This window comes from Cinclus cinclus, chromosome 23 (genome assembly GCF_963662255.1).
Source record: "Cinclus cinclus chromosome 23, bCinCin1.1, whole genome shotgun sequence".
NCBI lineage: Eukaryota > Metazoa > Chordata > Aves > Passeriformes > Cinclidae > Cinclus > Cinclus cinclus.
Genome location: NC_085068.1, coordinates 1657059 through 1671042, shown reverse-complemented (window position 1 = coordinate 1671042; position 13984 = coordinate 1657059). Strand labels below are relative to the sequence as shown.

General features: G+C 45.9%; 1 protein-coding gene across 7 annotated transcripts in view; it reads right to left on the bottom strand.

Moving 5' to 3' along the window:
- EIF4G3 (eukaryotic translation initiation factor 4 gamma 3) overlaps window positions 1–13984 on the bottom strand; it is a 101320-nt gene that overhangs the window by 40585 nt on the left and 46751 nt on the right. For 4 of the 7 annotated variants that reach the window (XM_062507368.1, XM_062507369.1, XM_062507371.1 and 1 more), the window contains 2 exons: window positions 9536–9644; window positions 3497–4354 (listed from right to left, as the gene is read on the bottom strand). In XM_062507368.1, coding sequence (XP_062363352.1) covers window positions 3497–4354; window positions 9536–9644 — 967 coding nt within the window. The remainder of the gene's footprint in view (window positions 1–3496; window positions 4355–9535; window positions 9645–13984) is intronic. The other 3 variants (XM_062507375.1, XM_062507372.1, XM_062507374.1) reach the window with 1 other exon arrangement.

The window sequence follows — 13984 nt, the reverse complement described above, 5'->3', positions numbered from 1 at the left end:
TTTTCCTCTTTCCTTCTTGTAATATCCATGATAGAATGGTGACATCAAAGGCCTCAGGTCTCTGGCAGCAGCTTCTGCAGAAATTCCACTCCACCAACAACACCTGTCCTGTTTTGTTGCCTGGAAAGTGCTGGTCCCTCACTGTAGCTACAGAAACCCCAGAATTTAATAAAAAGCAACGTAAATTAACGAAAATAAAAAGCAAGCAAAGTTGATGACTTTTAGCCAGGATGATGTTTTTAGTGTGAATTGGAGTGCCCAGGTCCTCTCTTGATAATCATCTATTTTTCTCCTTGTAGAGCAGGTGAGTAGGAATTACTTACTTAAAAATGTATGTGCTCTTGCCCCTTTCAGATAACAGCTCTGCCTGTCCTAAAAACTCCAGGCAAAAATTCCTGAGGAGGCAGGAACACAACCTGTGCCCTGAGAACAGGGGGAACATGTCCCCTTTGGACAGAATCTCAGACCAGGGACACAGACAGTAGCAAGAAACCACCCCTTGTTACAACATTCTGCACTGCTCAGTGGTTTAATGCAAATCTTCCCCATTTCATCAGGATGCACAACCAGTGATGCTGACATGCAGGGAATGATGATCCTGTGACTCACAGACACAGAGACTGAACCATTAAAGCTGCTAACTTTGCTGTGAGGGTGTTCAGAGTAGGCAGAATTCAGTGTAAAATACAACAAGGGTGCTCCAGTAGAATCCCCTGACCTTGGAAATCTGGTAGAGACCTAATGCAAATGGAAAAGGAGGAGTGGAGGTTCCCCTGGATCCCTACAGGATCAACTCAGCTCTGGCCTCTCCGGGCAAACACTGACAAAGTTATTCTGTTGAGCTGCAAACAAAGAACTGCTGCAGGATAAAGATGTTTAAGGGCCTGAATATATTTTCTTTCTCACCACAGAGCTTGACAGAGCAAAAAATCCAAGTCTGGTTTGTCTGAGTGTTGGACAGGTGTGTCCTGTAAAACACTGCAGGAACAGGCAAATAAATCCCTTTACTCATCCCCGAAAAGCTGCCACCTCCAGCACAAAATGCAGGATCCACCTGGGAGCCTCAGCAGTGCTGCCCCAGCAGCTCAGGGAGGGGATGAAGGTCTCATTCTCAAAATCAGGCAGGCCAGGGTATACCTATGAAAAGGACATGCAGCAGGAACTGCTGTAGAAATGAGATTATCCCAAGAAGTCCCAGCACTGTCCCCCAGCCAGCCTAGTTCTGCTCCCTTTAAAGGGAAAGCAGAGGGATGATTTGTGGCCAAACTGCTCTGTAATAAAAACACCATTCTACTGAAACTCCCAAAGAAATATTGCTCAAAATCACAGAGCTCACAGCTACCAGCACATGCTTGAGAAGTTTCCCTTACCCAGGTTTAATTCTAACTCCAGAGATCATAAAAAAATCTCTCGGCCTTTAGTCCAAGAAAAACACAACAGTATAACCTTTTCTCCTTGCTCCTGAGGGTCAGCATCTGGATTTTCCAATGTATATAGCAGACATGCTGTTCCTCGTTCCTGAATTAGCAGGCAGACTCAGATGATGTTATTTCAATCTCTCTTCCTCTCTCCAACAAAGAACTGGAAAATAATTGCTGAAAAGAAGGCTGGCAGAGAAATGCAGTAGTTCGGGATCATTAAATCAGGGGTAATGCACAAAAAAACACTTGGAGAGCTTTGTGCTTTCTTTGAAGCCCTGAGCTTTTAACAGAAATCCGAGTTTCAAGTCATCTTTTAACATGACTTGAGAATTCCTTGCTTCCATGTTGCCAAAGCCAGTGGCTTGGCTAATGTGTGCTCTGGGGCATAATGACATTACAGCATTAAAATTAATCTTCTGCATAATTAAAAGCCCAAACACTGTAAGTTAATTTTTTAAAAATTTAAACTACAGGCCATTACAAATGCAGCAATAACAGTGCAAGCTGGAACATGCCTCTGCAATACCTTATTTACAGAGTCCCATTTCTCCCCTCCTTTGTAAGGAAATTAATTTGGCTTACGAAGTAGATCAGACTGAAAGAACAACAAGTGCCAGAAATGACCCGAGTGAAATAAAAATAGAAGAAGATTAACAGGGAAAAATCCTCACAGTCAGTGTAGTAAAGGGATCTTTCTTCTCATCTGTAGATACTGGATTTTAAAATCAGCATATTGAGCATCACACAAACACACAAACATGGAACAGGGCCAACCTCAGCCTTTCTGTGCATTTAAGAGCAGAGCCCGAGATTTCTGGGCCCATTTCCCATCTATCAATGAAAAAACTAAAAAAAAAACAAAAAAAAAAAAAAAAAAAAACAAAAAAAAAACCCCAAAAAACACTTTATGAAATGTTACTTTAGCAAAATGAAACCAACAAAATCCAAATCACAACCATTTGTCCTCTCTGTCCAAGCTTCACCAAGCTCCAAGGAATTGAAATAACTGCAGAACAAGGCATAGAAAATGGGACACATTAAATGCTTTAATACTGCTGGGTGTGAATTTAGCCCCCATTACACCCCTCCAGCAGCAAATACAAGGAATTGATTATTTAAGTTCTTCTTTCACAATCTGACCTCCAGGAAGTCCTGCAAAAAAGCACCATTTTCTAGTTTCCATAGGAAACACAGTGCCAAACCAGAGATGTGGCAGGGCTGAAACCAAAGGCAGGCAACCACACCTGGAGAAACAGGCGGGATTTTAAAACGTGATTGCGGAAATTGAGATTTTAGTGCATTTTTAACTGTAAACTGCAGAATTGAAGTTTAAAATTGGAAATTGTACATTTTGCTTCCATGTGACTTTTGCAAATGAAAAGCAGAAGCAGGTAGAGGTATGTGACACTGAGGTGACAATGGGGTGTGACCCTTGTATGACTCTGGTTGTCAGTTGTTTGGGTGAGTGTGAATGGTCCATTTCATTTTCCCACATCTGGGAACACCCTGACACATTTTTAAAGCTGGAAAACAGGAAAAGACCGCATTCCAACAGTTCTGGAAATTGCTGGCTCAGAGGTTTCATCCCAAGAGCTTCAGGGTCCCAAATCCAGAGCCACAGGCCCTTGGACCAACCACTCACCTCGGGGGTAACAGGAGCTGTGACCGGTTGGTCCCTGGAAGTGGCCAAGGCCAGGCTGGACACTGGGGCTTGGAGCAACCTGGGATAGTGGAAGGTGTCCCTGCCCTTGGCAGGGAGTGGCACTGGATGGGATTTAAGGTCCCTCCAATCCAAACCATCCTGGAATTCCATGAAGAGTAGTGTGCTTTGCACTCCCCCTCCACCAGTCCTGAAAGCATGAGCCCACCCCAGCCTGGGACACACGTCCACATCAGTGACCAATTAACAACCAGGAGAGATTTCTATGCCTTCCAACGAAGATCACAGTAGACATGCAGCACCAGGAGGCTTTTTTCTTTTGCAGACAGAAACAGAAACATTTGTTAGAAGAAGAAAAAGCCCCTTTCCTTCATCCTGCAGTTCAACACATGAACCCACAGAGCCCAGCGCTTACCTGGGACAGGAGTCTTGCTCAAGTTCACACTCTGAGCCTCCTGGCTCTCCTCCAGTTGCCCATCTGCTTCTATCTCTTCTTTCTTTTCAGTATCTTTTACCTCTTCACTAAGAGTAGTTCTTGTGCTCTCCTCTCCTTCTAAATCTCCCTGGACAACAGGGAGGGCACTCGGAGACAGGAGAGGAGGTGAAGAAGGAGTTGTAGTGGTGCCAGCAGTGATGGAAACCAGAGGGGCTGGGGGTGGCGGGGTGGATGGTGGGGTGGGAGGAGGAGAGGGAGCAGTCAGAGGAGCACTAGCAGGTGATGGAGCACTCTCCACCCCCACTGGGGGGGCCTCGATGGGCTCCAACTCCACAGTCAACGCTGCAGCTTCTGCCTGGGCCACCTCTGCCACAGGCTCGGCCCCTGCGGCCCTGGCACTGCTCCTGTCATCGATGACCCCGGGTGTGGCCGTCACCATCACCAGGCCGTCACCGGGTGATGCTACTGCACTGATGGGCTCCGTGCACACCTCGGCTCTGGGCTCCCCCGCAGCAGGAGGGGCCGCTGGCTCTGGGCAGCCTGTGGCACTGGGTGTAGGCATCATCTCCTCCGGGGGGGAGGCCAGTTCACATTTGTCCTCCGGCTCGGCCGCAGGAGGGGGTTTGCTAGACACGGTGATAGCAGTGACAGCCGCAGTGACAGCTGCGACCAGAGTGGCTGGGGCTGGTGACAGAGCACGAGGAAGTTCTGGTGGGGTTTCCACTGAGGTGGGGGTCTCGCTCATCTGCCCGGCTTGATCTTTCTTCTCCCCAGTAGGTTCTGGTCTGAGGACTGGAGAAGGTGGTTTTAATACTAGATCTAGTTTTGGCTTCTCTTCTGGGAAAGGAGAAAAAAAACATTTATCAACAGCAAGGCAACTCCCTGTTCCTGCCTGGTGCCTTGGTGCCCTTGGTTCCCATTCCTGCCTTCTGCAAGGAGTTCTGAGGAAGACACAAGAACTGCACCTCACTGGGAATGCACATTTGAAAATACAGCCTCTGCCATCCTGAGAAGAGATGGGTCTGCAGAGACTCATTGCAGCCTTCCAGTGCCTAAAGGGGGCTTATAAAACAAGGAGAACAACTTTTTACACGGACAAAAAGTTGCAGGACAAGGGGGAACAGGTTAAACTGAAAGAGAGATTTAGATTAGATGTTTGGAAGAAATGTATCAGTACAACCCCCAAAATGTGCAAAAAAAGTCCCTGCACTTATCCCATGATTAGCAACAGACTTGGTGATCCCATCCCTGTCATGACCATCACACAGCTCTGCTGCAGCTCCGCTGCTTCCCACTTCTTTTCTACAAAACTATGAGCCACTGTGGTTTAGGATCTTGCAGGAACACTAAACTCCCTCAGGACACTGTTACACCAGCAAAAATAATTCTGGAAAAGCCAGAGGCACAAACCCGCTCTCCAGATTAGGAAGTCAAAGACCACAATGACCTCAAATCATCAAAATTCAGGTAGAACTGAACAGGTTTGGCTCTGCTGGATTTCCATTTGGGGCTTATTCAATAGCTCAGCTGAAGGGAAAGGGATGTTGAAGGAAGACCCACTTGAAACTCCCTGGAGTATTCAATCCCACCTTTAGGAATAGCTAAAGTGAACTCTGCTTGCAGCCATCAGCAGCCCCAGCAGCATTACAGAGGCCCATGGCCAAAGCAGTAGTTTATCAACCTAATGAGGCACCCAGGGACATGGTTTGGAGGAGGACAAGTGAGGAAAGAGATGGGAAGGAGTATCCCAACAACTGATTTTGATTCTGGAGGCTTCGTGGAAGAAAAAGGATGTGGGAACTGGTAAGGAAAAAGGAAACACGTAACCTCTGATTTCTGGAACATCATTTGCAGGAATTCCTGGAGCATTCCTGACATTTACAGCTCACTATAAACAACTGCCGGGATATTCTCTCCCCAAGTCAAAGGAAAATGCTCAAGAAAACCCTAACCAAATGCATTTGCAAGTGCTAAGAAAATAATTCTGAAAGATAAAACCAGCACAAATCTACACCTGTGTTTGAAACCAGAGGTTTAACTCCCTTCCTTCAAGCCACACCTTGTCTGGCCAATGTTCTCATCATGGATACAGACTGTGTGTGCAAAATCCCAGAGAAAAGTGATTTGAGGAGGGATTTCAGAGAATAAGGAGCAGATTTGGCTAATGAGAAGCAAATTTGAACTTGAACCCCCATCCTAGAGAACAAATCTCCAAGTCCTGGCAGAGGAGGACTTATTCCTGCCAACTGTTACAGAGTCACATGAACATCTCACAGCTGGGGAGGGAAAACAATAATCAACATAATTCATCCCAACTGGATCAAATCCCTCTTCCTAAATATGCTGAGATCATTCCTCATGTTATATTTAGAAAGTATTTACAGGAAGCACTGGCTGCTCCAGGGGAAATATCAAGAGCTATTTTTAAAAATTTTCTGATAAATACAGCTTATGCAAAATTATTCCTTAAAGATTCTTTCACATACCCAGTGGGACAGACACTGCTGCCTCCTTCATGGAAAAGCCGTTGTTGGGCTGCTGGGTGGTCCCAGTGGCAGAGACTGGCCAGGGCATGAGGAATATTTTACTGGATATGGGAATTTCTTCCTGCTTGGCGGTGTTTATCTGACAATAACTGCTGGGCTTGCTGCCATTTTTCCATCTTTTGTCCTGATGCAAACACTCACAAGGCAGCACCGGGACTGACTCAGTGTCAGCAGAAGGACTTTGGAGCTTTCCAAACTCCAGGGTCTGACATTAATCTATTTTCCACAAACCATGCTGCACATTCTCCATGTCTGATACATTGCAAGATTTGGAGAGAGGTTTAAAAAGAGGATAATACTACTCCAAACATCCCTCTGGACCTCTGCAAGTGGAATAAATGTGGGCAGCTCTGATTCCATGCAGTTCTATCCACTGCAGCTCCTGCACCAGCCTGGCCTGCAGCCAGGCTCCGCAGGCTTGGCCACTGGCTTGACCTGGATTCTCCAGCAGTATCCTCCCCTCTTGTCAGCCTGGCTGCTATGGACATACCAGGGGCATCTACATGAACCAGAATTTGCACCTAAATATTGTGATATTTCAAGGTATTATAGTAGCAATTCCTATTCCTAATCCACTGGAAGGTGTCCCTGCCATGGCAGGGGGGTCAGAATGGAAGGAGCTTTAACGTCCCTCGAACTCAAACCATTCTGGGATTCTACAAAATGCCAAAGGCTGGTCTTCAAAGAAAAACCAACCAAGGATATAAATAATGCAATCCCAAATCCAGCCATGGGAATGACTTCCAGACCAAGCCAACAGGGAGTACAGATCCAGGTCTGCAGGCAGAGCACACGTCTCTGATCCCGATCTGAGCCCAGCGGACCAGCTGAATGCTGCTCACAGTCAGAAGCAGCTTCACAAGCAGCACTGGGTGTCACAGAATCAATGAAAGCCTGATTCCAAACTTCAACAGCTGCAAATGGGCAAAGGAGAGGAAGGGCACGGGGAAGATCTGTGGATGAACATGGCAGAGGGGACTTTGGAGAAACAACAACACTGCTTTTAATAAACACTTCAGCCATGCAGCCCTATGTGTCACTGCTTCTATTCTGGAAGCAAAAAACCCCCAACATTGAAGTGAAAAATAATTTTGATATCTTGGCATGAAATTCTGAACAGACGTGCCCCCCAAAAGTCATTAGCTTAGTTTAAATATTATTAATGGGGTCTATTAATTACCGACACCAATCCTTACATTGCTCTGCCCCCCCCAGAGGCACCACAGCCGGGTGTTATTCGAGGGCTTTCCCTCCAGTGCTTACATAAATGTGCTCATTAGCAATTTTTGGACTGGAACAAATGTTTGACTCTTTCTGGGATAGTACAGAGATACACATAGGGAAGGTCATCGGTGTTAAACCCCATTCAAGCCCTGCTTTATGTTTAAACCATCACTGTCAGAGCTATGTAACTGAACAAACACACTTACTTGCAGTTTACTCACAGCTGCCTACAAAGGGATTAAGTTAAAGAGAGAGAGAAGAGGGGTAAGACCCATTTGTCCTGGAAATCCACATTTCCATACATAGAGATGAAATACTGTGATGGAAAGTGCTGGATTTTCAGAGATCAGAGTTCAAGGAGCTCTTGGTCATATGGTTTTAATGCTAGGTGTTCCTGTGAGGAGCAGGGGTCTGGACTTGGTGATCCTTACAGGTCCCTTCTGGCTGGAGATGTTCTGTGATTCCACAGCCTCACAGCTCAGCCCCAGCTCTGTCCCAAGGGCAGCTGCACTTCAGCTATCACCGGTTCCACCAGTTGACCACGTGGTGTGCTCAGGGGATGTCCCTGGCAGCAAGAGGGACTCGGGAATGTTGGCAGAGGGGACACAAACAGGGAAGAGCAGCCGTGCCAGAGCTGGGCAGCACCGAACAGCCAGGGGAGCTCAGGCAGCACAGGCACAGCAGAGCCAGAGGACATCAGACCCACGCATGCCTTGTTCTGGTGACACTGGGGACATCAAAGGTTTGCACCAACATCTTAGTGGAGCCACAGCCTGCCTTTAAGTGGGAGATGGGACCAGCCCAGCCCCAGAAGTCCTTTTTCAACCTTTTACAACCGATTTCCAGACACTGCAGCAGTTTAGAGGCACAGCACTGGAAGAGGGAAACTCCAATGTCCAGGCTGTGGCTGTAAGAGCAACACCAGGGACACCATCCTTGGCTTCCCAGCAGTGACCATGCTGCAGCTGGGATTGAGGACATCTGCAGCACCAGAGATGTTGGTTTTTGTCGCCTTTTCTAGAGCTGTGCTCCTCTGGGGCTTGGTTTTCTGCTAGCAAAACTCGCCCAGGAAATACACAACAGGACAAGAAGAAATGGCCTCAGGTTGTGCCAGGGGTGGTTCAGGTTGGATTTTAGGAAAATTCCTTCATGGAAAGAGTGGCCAGGCACTGACCTGGGGAGTGGTGGAGTCACTATCCCTGAAAGTGTTAAAAAAAACGTGTGGATGTGACACCTGGGGACATGGTTAGTATTGAACATGGCAGTGCTGGGCTGGACTCAAAGATCTGGGAGGATGTTTCCAGCCCTGGTGATTCTGTGACTCTGAAATAAAAATCTCAGCAATCCATGACTTCTCTGCATGTGTTGCTCCAGGCAGAGCCCAGGAGGCTGTGATGCCATCACAGGGTAAAACTGGGAAGCAAACAGCTGTGTCAGCTCTGTGCCCCAGCACCCATCCTGCTGCCACACATCAGGAATTGCAGCTTGCAATGGCTGCAAATTCCAGCATGGGAACAGCCTGGGCTGCTCTGTCAGCCTCCTGGGACAATTCCCTGAACATTTAAAAAAATCTCCCTTCCAATGTATATTGTGGAATATCCTGAGCTGGCAGGGACCCAACAGGATCATTGAGTCCAACTCCTGGCTCTGTGCAGGGCTCTCAAGGATCCCATCCTGTGCCTGAGGGTGCTGTCCAAGGAAATAGAATTTTAAGAAACTTTTTCCATCTGTGCCATTTTTACCAAAGTCAGCAAAACCTGCTATGGGCTTTATGAGACACTTGGCACACTAATGGCTTTTTTCCTAGTTAATGTTGCCCATTCCTACAGGACTGGACACATAAGCAGCTCTGGGGAAGCCATATGATCCTCTGGATCCATGCCACTGCTGTGGCTAATTATCCAAATGATCCAAAGCTTCTCTGGCTAAAGCGTTTCCCTGACAACATGCTGGTTTCTGGAGGATGGCACTTGGGTGAGAGAAGTTTCATCCTTCTATGTGCTCTGAAACAACATTTAGGACACAGAAGATTGAAGAAAATTATTTTTAACCAGCTCCACATTAGCAAATTCCAATTAACTGCCTTAGAAACACACTTAAAATGTTCCACTGGAGGAAGAGAAGTTCCTCCCCTCTTATTTCTGCTGCCTGCTGGGCTCCCTGCCAAAAATATTCCAACTAAAACAAGAAAGGAAGGGAAAATATAAATGATTGAAAATAATGAGGGAGGAAACCTCCATGAACCGACCTTGTTTGGAGGCAGGGGCTGCAGTGCCAGGGGTGCTGCCAGAGGGGTGGGAGCTCTCCACGGCTCCAAACACCATGGGAACAGGCTCGGGGACCTGGCTGGGCACCTGCTGGTGGGGAGGGACAACAGGATGAGCCTGGGAACATAAAAACAGGGAGCAAAGGCAAGGAGGAGATGAGACAGGGTGGGATAGAGAGGAGAAACCAAAGGTGGGGAAAATAAAGAGAAAAAATAAAGAGAAAATATAGACAAGGCAATTGTATAAATCCAAAAAATTCATGGGAAAGGGAAGGAAAGGCAGCAGGAAAAGGGGAAAAGGATGCTCACTGTAAAGAACAGCAAGGAAGGAACAGCACAGCACCGTTATGAACACACTTTGCTCTCCCAACACTTCTTCCAGGAGCTGCAGGAATGCTTTTCCATGCAAGACACACGCCAACGCTCCTGGATCTCTCTGTGACTTAAGTTCACATTTGGGACTTGACTCCTTTCTCTACTGATCCATTATTTCAACCCCATGAGAGATTTAAATCTATTGATTTACTCTCTCATGTATTTATCAGTAGCTGATGTGTGCAGGATGGGATGAATGGCAGATAGATGTATCTGCACACACATCGCTCCTTACCCCAGGAGGAAGATCATCCCAGACTGGGAGTGTTTGGATAAAAAAAATCCCCCAGTGCTGCCCACAAGCACCCTGGGGGTTGGACCTACAGGGCAAGAGGAGAATAAAACCAGCTGGGCAGCAATCAGAGGGAAAGCAGGAGGAGCAGATTTCCAAAGAACACCGACTGAGATTGTCTGTATGGAAGAACAAAACAAAAAAGGCCTGCAAAGACTAAAGGAAGACTGAGGAAGCCCCAGCCTGTGGCAGACACATATTTTAATTATCTCCCACCAAATGCTCACTTGTGTTCATGAAAGTTTGATAAAATCCTTTGTATTTAGTCTCAGAATTTAAAGGAACACCAAGTTAGTGCCCAGACTTGAAGGTGAGACACTTGCTGGAGTGGACACAGAGAAGGCAAGGCAGTTGGTCACAAAATCCCCTTAAATACACACCGGGGACAGAAAATGGGGCTAAATTTTAATTTCCTAATGCCAAGTGTAAAGCCAGGCAGCTGCCTGCAAGTGTCTGCTCTCACCCAGTTCCACATCCATGAACTTCTCTGAAAGTCTACAGGAAAAGGAATTTTTCATCAATCCAAGCAGAGCAGAGTGTTCAAGACACAGGTGCCCAATTTCTGATTGCAGACAGGCTCTCAGAAATCCATGCAAAACTTAATTCCCTATAAAAATAAGTGCTCTGGCAACCTGCTTCGCTTCCTGAGACTCTGGGTTTTCCTACCATCTTCAGCTTTTCCTCTGTTGCATCTGAACAGTGCAGGATAAAGAAGGAATTATCTCCAAGACACTATTTTTTCACCATTTCAGGAAGACCAGGAAAAAACACATCTGGAAAAATAAGTGGGGGTGAGGGGTTTAAGTTTTATTTGGGATTGCTCTTCTTTCACGAATGAGCCTGACAGATTGATTGGAGAATGGCTGAAGAACTTCAGCCCAGCCTCCAGCCAAATGGAAGAAGCCAAAGAAAACCCAGCTTTACAAATGAGCATGTTTCAAGAACATTTTCCCTTCACCCTCAGTGATCAGGATTTTATCAGAAAATTTATGGATGAAACCAATGTGGAGAAAGAAAACTGTGATGAGAGCCACAGACACTGAACAGACCAGTGAAGAAGAAACCTGTGAGCCCAGGAACTTCTTGGGTCAGGAAATGTATTTCCTTAAGAAATGTGGAAAACACTCATTTATGTTGCGGAAATGATATTGCAAATGAAGTCCTTATGCACTGAGCCTTGCAGCTGCAAAATGGAGCATTTAGAGAGTTCTTAGGAAAAAAAAAGTCCCACTGAAAATTGCTCCCCTGATTTATGATGTTCCAAGGGTTGCTCGGGGTTATTCTACCCTACCACGGCCTGGACACTGAGCAAACACAGCTCTGACAAACTCACTGAGACCTGGAAGAGTTTGGCCAGGAAAATAAGATCATTCACTCTTTAAATAGTGATCTTCTGTGGAAGCCAATGCTGAGGAAATACCACAATCAGATTCTGTCCCTGGATTTTCTTTCTCTTCCCATCAAAAAATAGAGTGCAAATAATGTCCTGCTAGAAATGGATAAATCACATCTCCAAGTAAGGAACATTAAAACACTTTACTTGCTCAAAAGTAATTAAAATACACTACAGAGGCACTGGGAAACTCCACCTAAAACACTTTTTGGTCAGCACTGCTGAGTAAAAGGTACAGGAATGGCTCAAACCATGCAGCTCATCTTGGCAGCAAGGCTCATCTTCTGCACAATTCCAGTAACGTTTTGATGTTACGCACAATTCCAACAATTTTTTGATGCTCAGCACTTAATCTACTGAGAGAAGAGGGTGCTTTGGGCTTGTGTTAGCAAAGTTTTAGTTTATTAGAGTCACTTGATAATCCAAATCTAAAGAAAAAAAAAAAAAGAAAATTTGGAAACTATTATTACTATAAAAGGGTTTATTTTTCAAATGCAGAACTTTGGACAGGGCCTGGTCTCCAGCACTTCCTGAGAACGTCTCTTCCTCTGAGTTTGTACCATTTAAATAATGAGATAACAGATTCACAGAAAGAAGTTTTATTAGAATTTGCTATAATACTAAAAATCTCATTGGACTGGGAGTTACTTTTGATGCTGCCTTGTCAAGCCCTGAGGCTGCACACTCACATTTTGAGTGCTCAGGCAGGTGAAATCTCCATGAGCACCCTGGTGAGCACAGTTTGGTCCATGGGGGTGAGCAGGGTTTGGTTCAGGGGAGTGAGCAGGGTTTAGTCCAGGATGGTGAGCAGGGTTTGGTTCATGGGAGTGAGCAGGATTTGGTTCAGGGGAGTGAGCAGGGTTTGGGTTCAGGGGAGTGAGCAAGATTTGTTTCAGAGGGGTGAGCAGGGTTTGGTACATGGGGGTGAGCAGGAAGGGCTTGGTTCAGAGGGGTGGAACAAACAACAGCAGCTCTGCTCCCCCTGCACTCTTGCAGGACCTGCCCCGAGTCAGCAGCATCTCAAAAGTTATGGCTAACTATCAAAAATTTACTGAGTCAAGCCTGTTCAAAACAGTACCACCCCCACTACTGCAATTCCTGAGAACAGTTATTAAGGAACTACTTAATTTCACCCAAGATATTAAACATGCTCCGAAGACTTGATTTAAGGAAGCTGTTGGGTCAATAATGTTGAATTTCCTGGCTTAAGTGGGCTTAAATTTTCAGTTATGTTACACTAATGAACTTATTCTGGTGAGCCCAATTTCAGATCTCTTCTGTGATTACCAAAAGTGGTTCCAAGCACCTAATCAAAAAGAAGGCTGGATATTAAACAATGGAATATTTGCATACCTTGGAGGAGATGACTGGACATCACTGCTGTGCTCTGCATATAAATTACAGTTGATCAGAATTCAGGCCTATTAACTTCCTCTTGAAACACATTTATTTCCTTCTGTTTGACTTAATTGTAGTGCCTTAAAACAGATTTCAGGATGTAAGAATGATCAGTGAAGTGGCTGGATTCGCTGCACTGTGTGGGAATACCACGGGAAATCCTGGCTGGTTCCAACTCTTCCCACTACCAATGGGGAAAGTCAGGTAGCAAGAAGAAATGGGGAGATGATCTCACCAAGATTCCCATGTTTGACATCTCTACTTCCTCTTTGATGGAAAGAAGTTTAGTAGGTGCCTTGCTGCTGCTTGTCCTTGATGGGGACCAGAGGAGAACACCGGTAACAAAGCACAGGGTGGTGCCTTCAGAAAGCACAAGAACTTGACTGAGTTGGGAACGGCTGAAAGCTGAAATCCTGCTGTCTCAGTGAGGGGTCTCTAGGCCATGCTCTCATTTCACCTCAATGATCCCTGGAATCCTGAGCTCCCACTCCAGCACAAGTGTTCCCAGACAGTGTTGTGCTCCTGCCTCAGCACAGGATTTTCAGAAGAAAATCTACTCCCACACGGAAAGGAAGGTTTGAGCTCAGGAAAAGCTGTTTCACCTAAAAGCTGCCAAAAGCTGCTGACACCCAACATGGAAGGATGTGGAAGAAGAAGAAATCACAACCCATCACCAGTTCTGCTCTACAGCCCAGCCATCACCTGGCAAACCTTCCTGACTTCTGACCAGAGACTTAAAGGGGTCAGACTCAAAGGTGTATGACGACAAGAATTCGTCAGGATTTAGGAGCTACAGAAAATTATTTGGAATATTTATAATTTTCCTCTCATCATAAAAATGCATTTTTAAGTTTGAACACCCAGAGACCAAATGTGTGATAAATTTATTACAGTTCTGTGAAAAAATCCTGAGCTCCAGATCTTCTGGTGACTCTAAAACAGCTCCACAAAGGCAGCAAGAACAGTGATGCAA